The sequence below is a fragment of the Nelusetta ayraudi genome, unplaced genomic scaffold (genome assembly GCF_046127955.1).
Source record: "Nelusetta ayraudi isolate G7.1 ecotype Tasmania unplaced genomic scaffold, CSIRO-AGI_Nayr_v1 ptg000004l, whole genome shotgun sequence".
Lineage (NCBI taxonomy): Eukaryota > Metazoa > Chordata > Actinopteri > Tetraodontiformes > Monacanthidae > Nelusetta > Nelusetta ayraudi.
In genome coordinates this window covers 15,845,361-15,861,572 of record NW_027466054.1, presented here as the reverse complement: position 1 = coordinate 15,861,572, position 16,212 = coordinate 15,845,361, and the positions used below count along the sequence as shown (strand labels likewise).

General features: G+C 46.3%; 1 protein-coding gene across 2 annotated transcripts; it reads right to left on the bottom strand.

The window, feature by feature from the left end:
• Positions 1-65: 65 nt before the first annotated feature.
• On the bottom strand, positions 66-16,153 carry bmerb1 (bMERB domain containing 1). 2 transcript variants are annotated; one of them, XM_076037986.1, is made up of 6 exons: positions 9,649-9,976; positions 6,904-7,024; positions 4,295-4,368; positions 1,505-1,619; positions 528-610; positions 66-429 (listed from the first exon to the last, which is right to left on the bottom strand). In XM_076037986.1, the coding sequence occupies exons 1-6, from the start codon at positions 9,734-9,736 to the stop codon at positions 311-313; spliced, it is 600 nt and encodes a 199-aa protein (XP_075894101.1). In that variant the 5' UTR covers positions 9,737-9,976; the 3' UTR covers positions 66-310. The 2 variants fall into 2 exon arrangements, with proteins under 2 accessions (XP_075894101.1, XP_075894110.1); XM_076037995.1 differs by lacking the exon at positions 9,649-9,976 and adding an exon at positions 15,493-16,153 and having other exon boundaries at positions 67-429.
• Between the last annotated feature and the right edge of the window lie 59 nt (positions 16,154-16,212).

The window sequence follows — 16,212 nt, the reverse complement described above, 5'->3', positions numbered from 1 at the left end:
GGAGACGCTCAAAGACCTCACCAGTGGCTTGTATTTACATTTCCCTGTTCACTGTCCCTCCTGCCCCCCCAACCCACTAATTTGTTGTATCTCCCACTCGAGACGTGGTCAGGGATCAGCTAAATCAATAAATAAATAAATACATAAATTATCTGCACACTGATCCCTGAACAGTTTTCAAGAGTGAAAATGCTGCTAGGACAGAGGTTTTTCTGAGTCACGGGAGGTTGATGTGAGGAATGCTGCGTGACGTTGAGCATGTTGTTCAAAACGGCGGCAGTGGGGGCGCTAGGCGGTCACCGTGGGGTCTTTACATGACGGCACACTGGGTGGCGCCGCAGCAATCCTTGATGATGGCCACTCCCGACTTGGTGATGGACGGCTTGTTGGGAGGCACCTCCAGGATTTGTCTCTTGGGTTTCGGAGGGCCTTTGGGGGGGAGGTGCGGCAGAGAGGTGGAGTGGAAGTTGAGCGAGTTGTACCAGGAATTGATCGATGCGACTTGGAAAAATGAAGGTGTTACTCACTTTGCATGGTTTTAAGTTTCTTCTCCAGAGGCATCAGCTTCAGCCGGAGGAACTCGGCCATCTCCTTGTCCTCCTCTCGCTCCCTTCAGGTCAAAATGTAGGATTCAGGAAATGCAAACACAATCAGGGATCGTGTAAACTCACTTCAGACTCTGTTATTGAAATTTCCAAGTCACAATTCTGTAGCAGTGAAATGAAAGAATGCTAGCCCAGTAGACAGATGGTGAATATGGTCCCAAAAAGGATTCTAACCAACTCAGTTTCCTAATATTTAAATACCAAGGACCCAGAACGGCCACAAAATGGTCCACCAATCCCCGCTTTTATCCTCCAAGTCCCGTGTGATGAATAAATCTAGTTCACAGGGAAAACTACTTTGAAGACATTGTATCTTTTGGAAGATAACGGAGGAAGTGTTCAGCTTGTGCGGCGTCTCTGCCTGCAGCCGAGCTGCTGACGCGGCTTCCATACTGTAAGATGTTGTTACGCAAGCGAGCGTACGTCTTGGAAAAAGAACCAAAACAAAAACATCCCAGAATCTCATCTGATGACCCACTTTTAGTAACACAGATCCTCAGAAATACAATACTTAAGATGAGCTCATCATCTGATTCACATGGTTTTTGTCTCACAAAGTGTGTGTGTGTGTGTGTGTGTGTGTGTGTGTGTGTGTGTGTGTGTGTGTGTGTGTGTGTGTGTGTGTGTGTGTGTGTGTGTGTGTGTGTGAAGCCACAGTCATCAGTCAGCCTCCAACAAACACACACACAGATAAACACACGGAGCAGCCAGCACTGTGACGATGGAGTGCTTCTCTCCGACATCCTCTCATTAACTCCACACAATTTACTCTCCCGCTGCTCAACCAGCCGCTGTCTGTCACACAAGGAAACAGTCAGTTCACCCTCTCCCCCACTGCCGCCCACCACTACCCCGACTCTGTAAACTGCAGTCTGCAGCCTCTTCTTCCCCCACCCCACCTTAATCTCTCCACCTCTGCGTCGTCCACCAGGAAGTCCCTCTTCTGCACCAGCTTGTGGATCTTCAGGATCAGCTCCTCCTCCCGCTGCTTGTGTTTCTTGGTCTTCTCCCTCTCTAGCGGGGGGTGGGAAGGGCGAGAAGAAAAAAAAGGAGACAAGGAGTCACAAGTGTGTCGTGAAAAAAAAAAAAAACATTGTAAGTGTCGAAAATGGGATGGAGACATTTAGGGGCCTTTACATAAATACATTTTTTTTTTTTTTTTGTTTTTTAAGCTGCACATTTTCGAAACCGCACTCTGAAAAACCGAGTTTACACAAAGCCGAATTCAAAATAAAATCCCGTTTACACGAACACGCTGGAAACAGAAAGAAAGCTCACTGGTGAAAAGACGGTGTGAATAAACGACAGAGTTGAACTTCTGCTTCAAGTTACTTTCAAACACAAAGCCTTAAAAGGTCTATGTTTAGGTTGACTAGGAGTTGTACCAATAAAAGCTACAAAACTGTGTGTTATTGTTCACAATTGTCTGTGGTTTGCTGTGGAGGTAAATGGGAAGATTGCAGGCTGATCATTAGTAGCAGTCTGCTGCTCAACGTGGTTGTTGTTGTTATGAGTGGTCGTCTGCACCTCACAGCCGTTCAGGTTGGAGGGCGGGGGAGGGTTTAGAGCTGTGACATCAGCGTTTCCAGAAAAGATCGGTTTTGGCGTTTACACGAATCCCTGCAGGTGGCGTTTTCAAAAAAATCCAATGTATGTATCCAAAAGTATGGTTTCAGTCTGTGTGGTTTCAGTGAAAACGATGGTTTTGTGTAAACACAAGGCTAAACCTCATAAATATGTGTGCATTTTCAGTGAATCCCGTATTTGTGTAAACAGCCCCTTAATTTGCACGTTAAATGATAATGCGGCCTCCTCAGGACTTCACAGGATGACCTCCAGGCCTCCAGAACGAACCCAGCCGCCTCCTGATCCGCCTCATGTATAATTTACAGCAAATGAGCCTCCACTTGCTTATGCAAATGCAGCGGGAGGGATGTTTGGAGGAATTTCTCCTTTCAAAGTCAAAGATCCGTGAAGACGACATCCACTCTGTTTTATCGCAAGCCTCCTAACCTTCACACCCCAGGGAACACACACACACACACACACACACACACACACACACACACACACACACACACACAGCTGCTGAGGTTGAGCTTGCTGGTGTGTCTGGGCGAGGGGGGGAGAGAAAAACAACTGCAAGCATCAGCTCTTTCGTGTGTGTGTGTGTGTGTGTGTGTGTGTGCGTGTGCGTGTGCGCGCGCACACACTTCTGTCCCCTGAGGGCTGAACAATGCGATGGACACATTGCAAAAAAAAAATCCCAGCATCACATGACCCACAGTGGCGCTTGTGTAAAGAAAGAACCCGTAACAACAGCACGATCGAGGCCCCAGGTGGCTGATGGGAATACCAACGAAGAAGTACTTTTTGTGTAAACTACCCGACCCCCCCCCCCCCTATTCCAAGCCCCACACACATCCCCCATGCCCATCTCTCCCCCCAAAACCTCCCAACTGTCTGACATCTCAATACATTATTCTGTGATGTTGACCAAGGCTGAAGCCCCATGTGGTGGAAACTGTGGCTGCATCCTCACTGTTTCCCACTGATGTGTTTTTTCAGTCGCGTCTGCGGATGTTGTTTGCTGCCAGAAAATAACAATAAAATATTTCTGCTCTCTCAAGTAAAAAAGCTAAGGAAGAGGAATCAAAACAAACCCTCCTGAATTAATGTAGTAGAGGTCCACTGGGGAAAACATAAAAAGTTATATAAAAAAAAAACTTTTTTGCATGACATCGACCTCATTGTTCTAAAACAACAGTTGTTATATTAACGTAACTTTAAGCTAGCATTTATTTTTCATCATCTTGCTTTTCAGCTCTAAATGTGGGCGGAGCCACGTGGGGCGGTGTTGTGACCTCAGTACATTTAAAATCTGCAACGTTGCTCTTTAACAAAATCAATAGCGACAAACCAGCTGATTAGCTGCCACTCACGAGACATTATTTTGCCGATTGCGCTCGACTGCAGTCGGGTATGAAGTTCGAGGCTTTGTTTTTCCCCAAAACAGCTGAGGACCATGCATGCATGTGTTGTTTTATTTTTTTTGCGCGTCCTTGAACACGACACCCACCCAACTCCCCTACTCCACTCCCCCACCGCTCACGCATGACGGATATAGCCTGTGTGCCTGTGTGCGTGTGTGTGTGTGTGTGAGAGAGAGAGAGAGAGAGAGACGGCAGTGATGGCGACTTCTCTATGGCCTTGTACTGCAGATGGATCACTTCCAGTCTGAAACCTGGCACATCCACGTTGAAAAGCTCTAGTGTGAATTGTTTTCAGCTGCTTTTTTCACAAATTGCCCTTTAAGTTGTGATCAAAGTAGACACGCTACCCTTAAAAAAAACACAGAAGAAGATAAAGAAGTGTGTGTGCATGCGTGCGTGTGTGTTCGATTATAATTATCTTCCACATTGCCCAGACTGGCCATCAATCTAATCTAGTCTACCCCGACCACGCCTCCTATAAATCAGCACGGCACCTGCTGGACTGTTATGAAACTGTGAGGGACGCCTCTGCAAGCGACAAGTCAATTTTGAGAGTTTGAGACATGTTTACTGATTTCCCTTCAGCCTCTCAGCGTGATTTCTCCCTCCTAGCCCGGCTCCCTCTCAGTCTTAGCCCAGCTTTGTGTGTGTGTGTGCGTGTGTGTGTGTGTGTGTGAGGGAGTGTTTGAACTTTACCTGGCACGACCACGATCTGTCTCAGCTCCTGCTTCAAACTCATGATGTCTTTGCAGAGCTGTATGTCGTCCATCCTGGGGGAGGGAATGGAAGAGGGGAAACGGTAAACGGCAGCAGCGAGGCCGGGAGGGAAGGAAAAAAAAAACATCTGCCGTGAAATATACCACAGACGACATTTCAGCCCCGATGCTGTCATACAGTTTGGGAATTACTTCATTTCTCTTTTTAAAATCTATCAGCTCTGGCATTGAAAAGCCTTGAAGGGATTTAAAGGGTCTTTTCAGTCTTGTTGTTAAGGTTCTGGCGAGAGAATGCCAGTGTGTTTGTGTTCTGCGTTCCTAAATAGACTGAGCAGTTGCTCTGTTTTCTTTTTCCAACTTGGCCTTTTGAGTTTCATTGTTTTTTTGTTATAAATGGTGCTTTTCAGGCCTCCAGGAAAACATGCAGTGCTGAAGCTACAAGCCTTACATGAACACTGTGGGTCAGATGGTCTTTATTCAAAGGTTTGTGTTTGCATAGAGCTGAACGTGTAGCGCTGATTTGGAACTGGAATTGGAAAAGAAGATCAGCATGAGTTGAAAAAAAAATAAAAAAAAACAGCTTTCCACTTTGGAATCAGAGTGTGAGTCAGTCCAGCTAATCACACTTAACATGATCAAATTAACCCAGCATTTATTGTGAAGCCTTCAATTAGGAAATATCTAACAACACAAAAAAATCAAATAACAATGCAAATCAAGCACAATAATTAAAACCCTCGTCCTTTTTTTTTTTTAGCCAAATTACTGCCTAATGAGTCCTGGGTGAAAAAAAAGAAATGCAAATCACTTATTAAAAACTGCTCTGGCTGATCTCGGAGCCCGCGGCCTCTGACATTTCCGCCTCTCGGCTCGCTGCAGTGACAGCTCGCGCAGAATTATTTCTCCCATTGATGGATCAGGCCGATGACTCATCCGCGGTCTCCTCCTCCTCCTCCTCCTCCTCTTGCTCCTCCTTCTCCCCTTCCTCCTCCCTCAGCCCCCGAACACACCCTTCCTGCCCCCTCTTCTGTTCTCTGCTGCTAGCTGTGGAATCCAGCAGCTCTTCCTCCCTCCAGCTGCCCGTCAGTGCGTATGTGCACGTGTCGCCTCGACTCTCACGGACCCTGACAGCCGTGTTGCTGGGCGCTGAGCAACGTGGTGGCTTAATGAAGCCTTCCGAGTGGGCGTGTGAGCTGAGGGCGACACCTCGGCTGTCACACTGCAGATGCAGCGCTGCGTTGGCTAGTTTGGCGTTTAAACGCGAAGCAACAAGTCGACATGGCCTTTCGCACTCTCACCCCCAGTTGCCCTCGTTCTCTAAATAGAGTTGGGTTGGTTCCTGTTTTCCGAGGATGCGTTTGATGTCAGAAGCGGCGGAGCCGTATAATTGCTGTAGAGACGGCAGGAGCAAGGCGTCTTTTCAGTTTTCAGCACCGACACTACAGCCGTCACAGGCTGCTGAGTGGAAATACACTAGATTGATTAGAAACAGCGCACAAGAAATGAGATTACAAGCTCATTAAAAAAAGAAAAAATAATATCGTATTGGGGCACTGTGATTCAATCCAAATGAGTCAACAGCATTGAATCAAAAATGATTCAAAGAGAATCAACAATGACTGAAAATCCAGGATTTCTAATTCCACTGAACTTTTCAGTTTGATTATAGATAAAATTCATCTCAAATTCAAATGTTTCAGTACTTTCTGTGCTGCAAGTCTTAACGAGACCTGCAGAAAGACAATTAAATTAGTTGATGATGATTAGGAGGGTGGTGGTGGTGGTGGTGGTGATGATGATGATGATGATGATGATGATGATGATGATGATGATGATGACGACGATGGTGAGGATGGTAATGATGATGATGGTGATGATGGTGACGATGATGGTGGTGGTGGTGATGACGATGGTGATGATGATGTGGTGGTGGTGATGATGTTGATGATGATCATGTGGTGGTGGTGGTGATGATGATGGTGATGATGATGATGATGATGATGATGATGACGACGATGAAAATACATTTCTGCAACAACTTTCTTTCCAGCCGCTAAAACGCTGCAATGTGCCGCCTCACACTCTCAAAGTGTGATGGATGTGATAATTAACTCGGCTGCCTTGTTAATAATATGCAGAGTGAGTAGCGCAACACGACGGATTAGATCGGTACTCGAGCTTTAAGCTCATTATAATGTCTGATCTTTTTGAACAGCATCCATGCTGCCACTGCAGCAGAGTTCCAGACTGGGACCCACAAACCTGGAAGAACCTGGACAAACAAGTTGACAGTGGAGACTGGCTGAGCTGCAACTGGCCCGTCCAGGCCTGTGACTAATCAGCGGACAGAGGTGCCACCGCCAGGCGCCTGTCATCGAGCCAAGTTATATCACAAGGTGACAATGTGATGTGCGTCACAAGTGTCCTTTGTGTCATGGCAACCACAAGAGTTTGTCCTCGTCAGAGGAGGAGGAGGAGGAGGAGGAGGAGCTGCAGCAGCAGCAGCCTTTGAAGCTGCAATGATTTGGATCCTCGTCAAAACCAAAACACAACAACAACAACAACAACAACACAAAAAGTCCAACTCACATGAAGCGCAGCTCAGACTCTCGGCGCACCAGGACCTCTCGCAGGCGCTGGATCCTCGTCATCTCCACCTCGATCTCCTCAGGGGCCATGGTGCTCTCAGCCATGGACACGTCTGAATGACCTGCCAATTAAAAAACACTACAAGAGTCCAGAAGATTCATTTTATTCATGCTTTCTAATTTTCCTTTAAACCCTTTTTGCAGCTTCACAAACTTCAACTTTGTTTCTCACGGCCATCTCCTCTCTCTGACGCGTCCCTTCTCCTCGTCACCTAAAAACATGAGAACCTAACAGAGCGCCGGCTGAATGTGTGAACGCGAGCGGTGACTCACAGCTGCTGAGCTCTGGGCTCACTGCGCTGCTTTCTCAGCGGCTCTGGGAAGACATGAGAATTAAAGCCTGGCAGGTTCTTTAAGGTGCCTGCTGACGCGGAGAGAGTGTGATTTCTGTGGCTTCTTCTTCCTCTTCCTCCCCTCAGCCACTCACTCCCATCACTCAAATGAACTCAGTGGCAGCTTCCTGTCCAAAGCGGTGGATGGATGTTCTCCTGGAGTGGTGCATGGTGGGAAGTTTTGGGGCATCAACCAAACATCACATCATTGCTGAAAACTACTCTTCCAAGGAGCTTTTTTTGTCAGTGATGAAAATGTAACTTCTGACAGTCGACCAGCAGCTGATGGTGCAGCTAACGGCCATCTAGACTGTAAGTCTTGTTCGTTCATTCTAGATCCAAATATCTTGATTGTTTCCAAAAACATTGTGTTTCCCAGCTGACTTTCCAACTGCAGAGACATTTCAGCTTGTACATAAAGGTTCTGAAGATGAGCAGGACTATATCTCCGTATGGCTGGAACCAGATAGTGATCATCCCGCATTCACTCTGTACATATGGTCCCTCATTTGTGACTATAAATACTGTAAAGGTCTCTCTTCCCAGCCTGAAGGCTCTGCAAACAAAACCAACATTTGCATGTTCCTTTTCTTTTCCTCCTCCCAGTCCTGATCTTTCAGATGCGACACAGCCTCGCTGTGTCCCGCTGCGATGCGGCGACGAGGAGAAGGATCCGGCCCGCCGTGCTCGTGCTGCAACACGAGCTGCAGTCAGTGTTTGTGGCCGAGCTGACTCACCACCGCAGACACAAATCTGCTGTTATCACTGCTCTCTGCACGAGCGTCAACAAAATGTTAGCGTGCCAAACATCTGGAACAGCAACACAACTGAGATTTTCACACGCAAACTAGCAACTAAAACATCACAGGAACTCGAGATGTTGACACTCCCTGAATAAAAAACAGCTCCCCGAGAAGTTTTGTGCCAACACAAGCAGCACCTGCAGGGCTGAAACGATTTCCCTCCCTCGTGCACGTCATTTGTCAGCTTGCAGTTCTTCCACTTAACTTCCCTCCCACTTAATGAGGTTTGAATATTCGATCTGGATCCAACGTGGCGCAGCAGACATTTGGGGATCTCCAACAGCGAAGGCTGTCGGCGTCTTGCATGTGACAGCCGGCGCTGATGCCTCTTATACGTCCCCCCCACTGCCTCTCTGCTTATATGGCTGAAAAAAAAGATTAGAGAAATGTGAAATCTGAACTGCATATAAACCCAGGGAGCATATTTCCTGATCGGACTTGTGTTTCTATATGTCCGTGTGTGTGTGTGTGTGTGTGTGTGTGTGTGTGTGTGTGTGTGTGTGTGTGTGTGTGTGTGTGTGTCTAGGAGTGACAGAGAGAAATAGCTGGATTGGTTTCTAAAAATATCTGCATCATTTTTTTTTCTCTCTCCCGGCTCTATGAGTTAATCTGGAACTTTCTGCACACCGCGCTCCCCCTGTGACAACGTTCTCCTCACTGGATCCTAGTGAGACTCGTCTTTTAAGGACGCTATTACCCGGCTGCTTCCGTCAACACATGCGTCACTCATCATCCTTTCATCAACAGCATAACAGCAGCGTCCACAGAGCTCTGCATCTCTGAGCCTTGTGTCGTTGTTTCTTGCAATATGTTCTGCCATACAGCTTGTTATTTTATTTTAATTTATTTTTTTAAAGATAATGCTGCAATTAATTCCAAACACAAGACTGGATGATGGTTACACCATTCAAAGTCAATGTGACAGAAAATGGAAGAGGAGGTTGGAAAAGACTGCTGCTAATTTGGTCAGAAGTTGTGCAGCTGCAGCTGTTTGTTTTCAGCCGCGTGTCGGCTGCATTTTTCAAAATAAAGGTCATTTCTATGCACGAGGCTGCAGACTTGAGAGCTAAACGTGTGGATTTTTTTTTATTATTATTATTTATTTTTTAACACGCCACCACTCAAATCATTTGCCTTCTCATATTCAGAATGTACACAGCCAAGTCTGATCGCTGTTCTGATGGATGTTAAATGGTAGATATGGGCTATTTCTGGTCAGGCGGGCAAATCATCAGCGGTTTTTTTTTTTTCTTAGAAAAAAAAGACCTTCACTGACTGGGACTGCCTCATTAAACGTCCCCTGGTGCAGCTCCATTCAGAGCTGCACTGTTCCACATTGTGCATGTGGCCGAATTAATAGGCCCCTCAACGGCGGCGGCGGCGGCGGCGCTCCCCAGAACGTCCCGAGGCTTTGTGAGTCACCTATTAACCATTTCAACGCTCCCCGTGCACAGCAGAAATAAAGAAATAAATAAACAAACAAGAACCCGGCTCGGGTGAAGCTCAACTGTAACACATTCCTACGAGCTGTCTTGATGCGCGAGGACTCACCTTTGTCCGTCGTCCACGCCGTCTCGGACACGGCGCCGTAGCTCCGGAGAACGCGCTCCGTGTCCGAGATGGATTTCTTCATCTCCATGTCGGCGACACTCTTCTTTGTTTAACCCCGAGCAATGTGCGTTCCACGCGCGCGCGTCTCTGTGCGTGTGTGAGAGTGTTTGTCAGCGAGTGTCTCTGTGCGTGCGTGTGTGCGTGTGCGTGGGCCCGTACGCGCGTCCCGTCAGACGAGTCGGTTTCACCCGGTGACACGGTGCCACAGAGCCGAGACGTTGAGCATCTTCATCCCTCGACTCCCCTTCGCGATGGAAGAGAGGAAGGATGCAGGGCGCATGCGCAGTGCGGGCCGGTGGGCGGGAGGGATGTAAAGAGTTGGGAGACACCCACTGACACGGAGATGACGCCGAGGATAAAACAAGTCAGTCGCTCCCGAGTTCTTATTGACGCCTCGGCCAATAAAGTCTAAAGGGCTATTTTTATGAGCGCATGCTCTGCCCGGATACAGTCGACTTGTTTGTGTTTGTGAAGGTACAGCAACGCACCGTCGCCTCTGACGCAAGCGGTACATGTTAGTCGAGGCAGGTGTTTCTCACGTGTAGCAGCAGGTCTGCAAAGTGAGAGTGACTCCGGAGAGTCGGGGACACATTTGGAAGCTGATTAACGCAGCGCCCACTGCTCTTCACTTCCTGTGAGCGATTGGACCACAAAACGACAAAAAGCCAGCGGTGCTGAGGGAGCCGGCAGGCCTGCCAGTGGCACACTTTGTACTCAGCACTGTACGCTTTGCGGAGGAGACAGACTCAGGAGAGATGCTGGCTGCTGCGTCTTTTAGCTGTGAGTAACACACAGCAGTGAGTAATGTTTCCGAAAACAGGCCGGTGATCGCTGCTTTCCTGGCAGCGCAAAGAAGGGAAAACAGGGTCAGTTTTCCTCCAGTTAGAGTTATGGTGTTTGTTTTGTCAGTGAATACCTGCACAGCAAAATAAACACGCTTTAAACTAATCCAAGATAAATTTAGAATAAAGCTACACAAGAGCATTCTGTTAGCTGATTGGATTGTATCCGTGTTGATTCGATCAGTGGTTTACAAAGTGGGAGCCGCCAGGGAAGCTCGGGGGTGCGGGGCATAAAATTGAAATAAATAAATAAATAATAGAATCAGCTGACACGGTGGTGCAGTGGTTAGCGCTGCCGCCTCACAGCAAGAGGGTTGTGGGTTCGATTCCGTTCTGGTACCGTTCTGTGTGGAGTTTGGATGTTCTCCCTGCGTCTGTGTGGGTTCTCTCCGGGTTCTCCGGCTTCCTCCCACACTCCAAAAACATGCACGTGAGGTTACCCCAAACTAGATTCCAACCCTAACCCCAACTCAAACCCTAACCCCAACCTCAACCCTCAATTTCCTTTCCACCAGGGGGCAGTAGGGGGGGCGCAGAAAATTGGAGAGAAGAGAAGAAAAACATGCAACTCAAAAACATTGTTCACGGCCCTGCGTGTGTAATGTGTCAGTTTGCGCCATTTGCTCCACAAGCCAGCAAAGGTAGCAGCTACCTTTGCTGCTGCAAAAAAACATTGAATTGGCCAACTAGAGTAAGAAAACATGAGGCCGCAAACATTAGGTGTGGCTTTACAGCCATGCAGAAAAATGCCCATATTTATTAACATTTAGCTTGATGATATTCTTATTCTAAACAAATGTAACAATTATTGAATAGCAAATAAAAGTATGAAAAAAACAAGTAAAAATGTATGTTTTTTTGCTTGTTTTTTTTTTTTTGTTTTTTTTTATATTTTGTAACATTGTTGGTTTGCGAAAGGGGTTCCTGTGATTAAATCAATGTAGGGTCAAATAGTTTATTGTTTTTTATTTTCACCCAACAACAAAATCCTGTGTTGTTAATTTACATTAGTTCACTCGCACGTCAAATAAATAATCAAACATTAATATTATCTAATCAAGCCTGTGTGAGTTGAGAAAAAGAGGTATAAATTAATTGGAAATAACAGTCGGTTCTTATTCCGCTTGGAGAAAGAATCCTCCAGAGGAAAAGGCTCAATATGTTCCATTTCAAGTCACAGCAAATAAACCGTTCATTGCAAAAGAGAGAGAGAGAGAGAAAAAAAAAGAAACACTTTGTAACGGCAAACTGGGTTAAATCTGAGGAAAATGTGCAAATACGATACAGGAACAATAACAAACAGTACAGCGTGCAGGCAGTATGTTCACACTGAGATAAAGAGACGCTAAGAAGAAAATGGTCGAAATGATTATTAGTCATCTTCCGTCACATCTCAGCACAACAGACATTTAAAACAATCAGTGGAAAGAAAGGTATTTTCTCTTATGTTTTAGTGTTTTAATGCAGCTTCACACAGCATCTTAAAAAACAACCTTGTTAGAATGCTGTATCATCACCACATCAGCTGGTTCGGGCTGCTGAAAAAGCAGTAAGTGATAGGCCGTGAGCAGAAAACTGAATATAGAATTCAAACGACCATCTGCACTCGAAGATGTATTTGGCACTTCTGCTCCCACACTGCAAGACGAAAACGAGTCTGTCGCAGCGACCGAGCAGTAGGATATGCACATCGTATCTCAAGCGCAACTTGGAAAAAGATCAGCAAGTTAGCCCAATCTGAGGACGACGTCAGCTGCCACTCCACACGGTGGGCGAAGGTCTTATTGCACACATTCCGTCTCTTGATTTAAAAGTGAAAGCAGTGCACCAACGTCTCAAAAGAGGAAGTCTTCAATAATCATATACCAGTGTGGGTGAATCATCAAAACAGCCCTGGTTCAATAAATAATCAATTCATAGAAACATTTTTCGTGTTCACTAAAATTACAGTGACAGTATTTTCCACTTTGCATTTCCAAATAAATAATTATTTTAAAAAACAACAACAGCATACATTCCTCCTGCCTTCTGTTTCCCAGAGCACCAAATATTGTGACAAGAACAAACACAAACTCGGATGATATGATGGCACAACCGCAGCCGCCGTTTGGCTGAGCATCTGCTTCGCGTTCACGTTTGGTCTCCCTCGACCGATTTAAAACTCGGCGCAGGTGAACCGGACGCTACCGTTGCTTCTCGGGGGTATCGCCCCCCTTCTCCTCGGCGTCCGCCGTCCTCTCTGCCGCTTCGGCCTCGTCCTCTTTCTTGGGAAACATCCACGCCAGGGCCGCGGCCGCCGTGCCGTCGCCGCTCTGCCGGGAGAAGCAGAGGAAAGTGGCCCAGACGAAGGCGCAGCAGCCGGTGAAGGTGGTCCGCACGTACAGCGGCACCAGGGCAAAGTTCAGAAACTGAGGGGAGCAGAAGGAGCAGAGGAGCAGGTTAGCGCACAGACAAGGCTTCAGGGAAGTTGATTTTATTTTCTGTCAAACATGCAAATTTGACAAGGCTGCTAACTGCTATTAAACAATTACTTAACATGAAATAGTATAGAAAGAAAACTTAAGGAAAAAAAAAAAACACAGAAAAGAAAAAAGTGACCGATTCCAAAAGGAGTGAGAAGAAGCACAGCTTGTTAACTCTCAGCCCTTTCTCCATGTACATGTATGTACCTACATTCACATCCCCTCATGCAAACATACAGTACATATATACATACATGCACCTACATAAACATACGGACAAGAGCCTCTACCTACATATGCATATAACATCTATATATAAACATATACGTAGACACATACATATATACACATACACATACATATACAATCATGTTCACATATGCTCATCCGTCTCCCACTAGTATGTCATTAATACTTCATTAAAATCAACAGCAATCAGTAAGTCAGTGCATGAGAATGAGAATGGACCATTATCCCTTGTATCTCTCCAACTATATATTTTCTACTTGTTTTTAACTGATTGATATTTGGATGTTGCTTGATTTCTTTCACTTAGATTGTTCCATAATCTGACCATGGTAATAGATTCGCAATGAGAAACTTGACTCGTATCAATAATTCTGGTCCATTATTAGGATTTTGGGTTTGTGTGTTAAATTTCATTGTATACAAGAGTAAAAAGCAGACGCCCTCATCTCAAAAACAGTGACAGAGTATGCAGTCACACTGGAGATCCTCACACAGGCCTGCTGAGGTGGTGGGCGTGACTGCATCGGGCCTGTGACTGATGATACTCGGGACGACAACACGCCCTCATGTGATCGTATGACTGTGTTACAGTTCTACAAACTCCACTAAGATCCCAAATGATTAGCAATCAATCTGGGCTGAAATAACTTTGTGCTTTGTGCTGGAATTGTCTCTCAGCCGCTAACACTGTGTCCGCCAGCGTCAGATACAAGCCACCCGGCAGCCAAAAACATGCTGACCACACTAACAGTTGTGACTCATCTGCTGTTGCCCACAGCAGGGAGTGTCACTGTACTTAGGACCGTGTCTGCAGGGCTAAAATGCAGCGCCACTCTGTACAAAACCATTCACTCATTTTCCAGTCTGGAACCCCGAGCGGCCAAAATACTTATGCTGTACTTACTTTCTTACTCACATGTATAATACTTTTTAATTGTGTTGTTTTAATATAACAAAGGTGTGTGCCATGTTTCAAGAGTGGATCGTCATGTTTGCATTTTAAAACTTAAATTTTACTGCAAAGATGAAACTTTCAATACATTGTTAAGAATTAAATGGCAAAGTCAAACTGGTCCCAAAGGTTCCCACAGTGGACAGTGTGACTGGAGGAGAATCAGTGATGAACTGATGAATTTTACCTGCATGAATGGCCAGAACATTAAGCCCGTCTGCAAGAAGAGACAAAGAGAACATTTGCAACTTATCTGTAGGGTCTCACAACAAACAAAGGCGAAGGTATTTAGTCTCACTGTCCTTCAAGGTCAAGCTGATATTACACATCAGGAGACATGGCAGCATTTGCTGCAACTCACCTTGTACGTGTTCAGGAATTTTTCCCTCCAGTCTGCTGTGACGTCTTCCTTTCCTTCCAAGAAGCTCATACCTGAGTGATACAAGATACACGTCTGCAATTTGAAAGCCTGAGGGATCTGAGTCTACCTTGATGATGTTATTATCCATTATTGTAGCTTTAAAATTAACCCAAAGCATTGCAAGAAAACACCTGAGTGAGGTCTGTATTTCATTGACCTTAGAGTCTCAAGGGAATTTGTGCGAAAGGCCGTAGAACTTTTTTTTGTATCTGCTCTGACCCCAGATCCAGTGGAGAAGTTTTTTTCATGGTTAGCTATGCTAAAACAAACAGCATGTTTATGTTTTATGTGTATGTTTTACTAACCACAAAAAAATCACTGACTGAAATGTATACTTTGATGTTGTCTCTTGTAAAATTCAAAGGACACACAAAAAAAACCTAACTATAGAGGTAAGGTTATAGCGACAGCAAGAACACCTGGCTGGGGAAGTTGTCTCATACTGGGGAGGATTAGCAGTACCCTTTGTGACATCACAGAGGGTAAATTGTCCTGAGCTGGATGCTTTAGCACACAATTTTGGAAGAAGTAAATGAATGATTTTTCCTTTTTTGACACCTCTCAATCAAAGACAACCTAATCCGTTTACATAATATCATATCGGATTGTCTCTCATGTGACCTCTGCGTGTCACGTTCTCGCTGGCGCGGGGACAGCGAGTAAGGACGAGTGGTGAGCGGACTGAGGGTCAAGTTACAAATTGATAGATATGGAACAAGCGCAAGTTAACCATTAACCTCCCGGCAGCGATTCACTAAGCCAGAGGTCCGTCTGTCTGTCTGTCTGTCCGTCTGTCTGTCTGTCTGTCTGCCTGCCTGCCGGCCTGCCCCACTCCCGTCTCACCCACCGACCACCCACCTGTGTAGAAGACGGTGGTTGCGAGCGGCGCCGCCGCGGTCTGGTCGAGCAGCAGCTTCTTCAGCACCATCCCGGTAGAGGTCCCCGGGAACCTGCGCTCCAGGAAGCGCATCCAGAAGAAGCTAAAGTTGCCGTGGAAACTGAAGGCGATGAGCGCGACGTTGCGCGTCTGCCTCCAGTCCATCTGCTCCCGCCGAGAGAACCACTGGTGGACGAAGTCTCCGCCGGCGAACAGGCAGCCGTACATGGTGACGTTGGTGACCCACGGGAAACGGCGAAACACCTTTCGCATGGTCGTAACGTCATTTGTCGCCGCCACACACGCACAAAAAAAAACAAACCGTAACGACAACAACCCCGAGTCACGTTAGCAGCGGTTTTCCGCAATAGATGATGTTAGCTGGCGTTAGCTAACGGGACATAACCCAACACGAAAGTTCCATCATATCTGCCGCCGACTCTGACGATGTAGAGTACATTAGCTCTTACAGCTGCTTACTAAAAACAAATTGTTATGTCTAGAATCGGGAACATCAAACGTTAGTCAAAAATAAAAAATAAAGCGTTGTCAAATTGGTTCCATCCCTGGACCCCCCTCCACCATCTGACAGCCGGCCGGCACTGGACTGTCACCGCCGCTCGGTCAAGCGGGATGGGCGGGCAGAACAAAACACGCCCCTTGGAAAAGAATGCTGCTGTTCCGGGGCGGAGCGAACGAAG

Excerpts from the sequence above, each read along its gene's own strand:
- bmerb1 (XM_076037995.1), bottom strand. The coding sequence starts at position 15,784 with ATGCGAAAGGTGTTTCGCCGTTTCCCGTGGGTCACCAACGTCACCATG. Across the intron at positions 4,369-6,903 it reads GAGTCTGAGCTGCGCTTCAT|GATGGACGACATACAGCTCT; the intron begins GTGAGTTGGACT and ends TCCCTCCCCCAG. Across the intron at positions 430-527 it reads GAAACTTAAAACCATGCAAA|GCCCTCCGAAACCCAAGAGA; the intron begins GTGAGTAACACC and ends TCCCCCCCAAAG.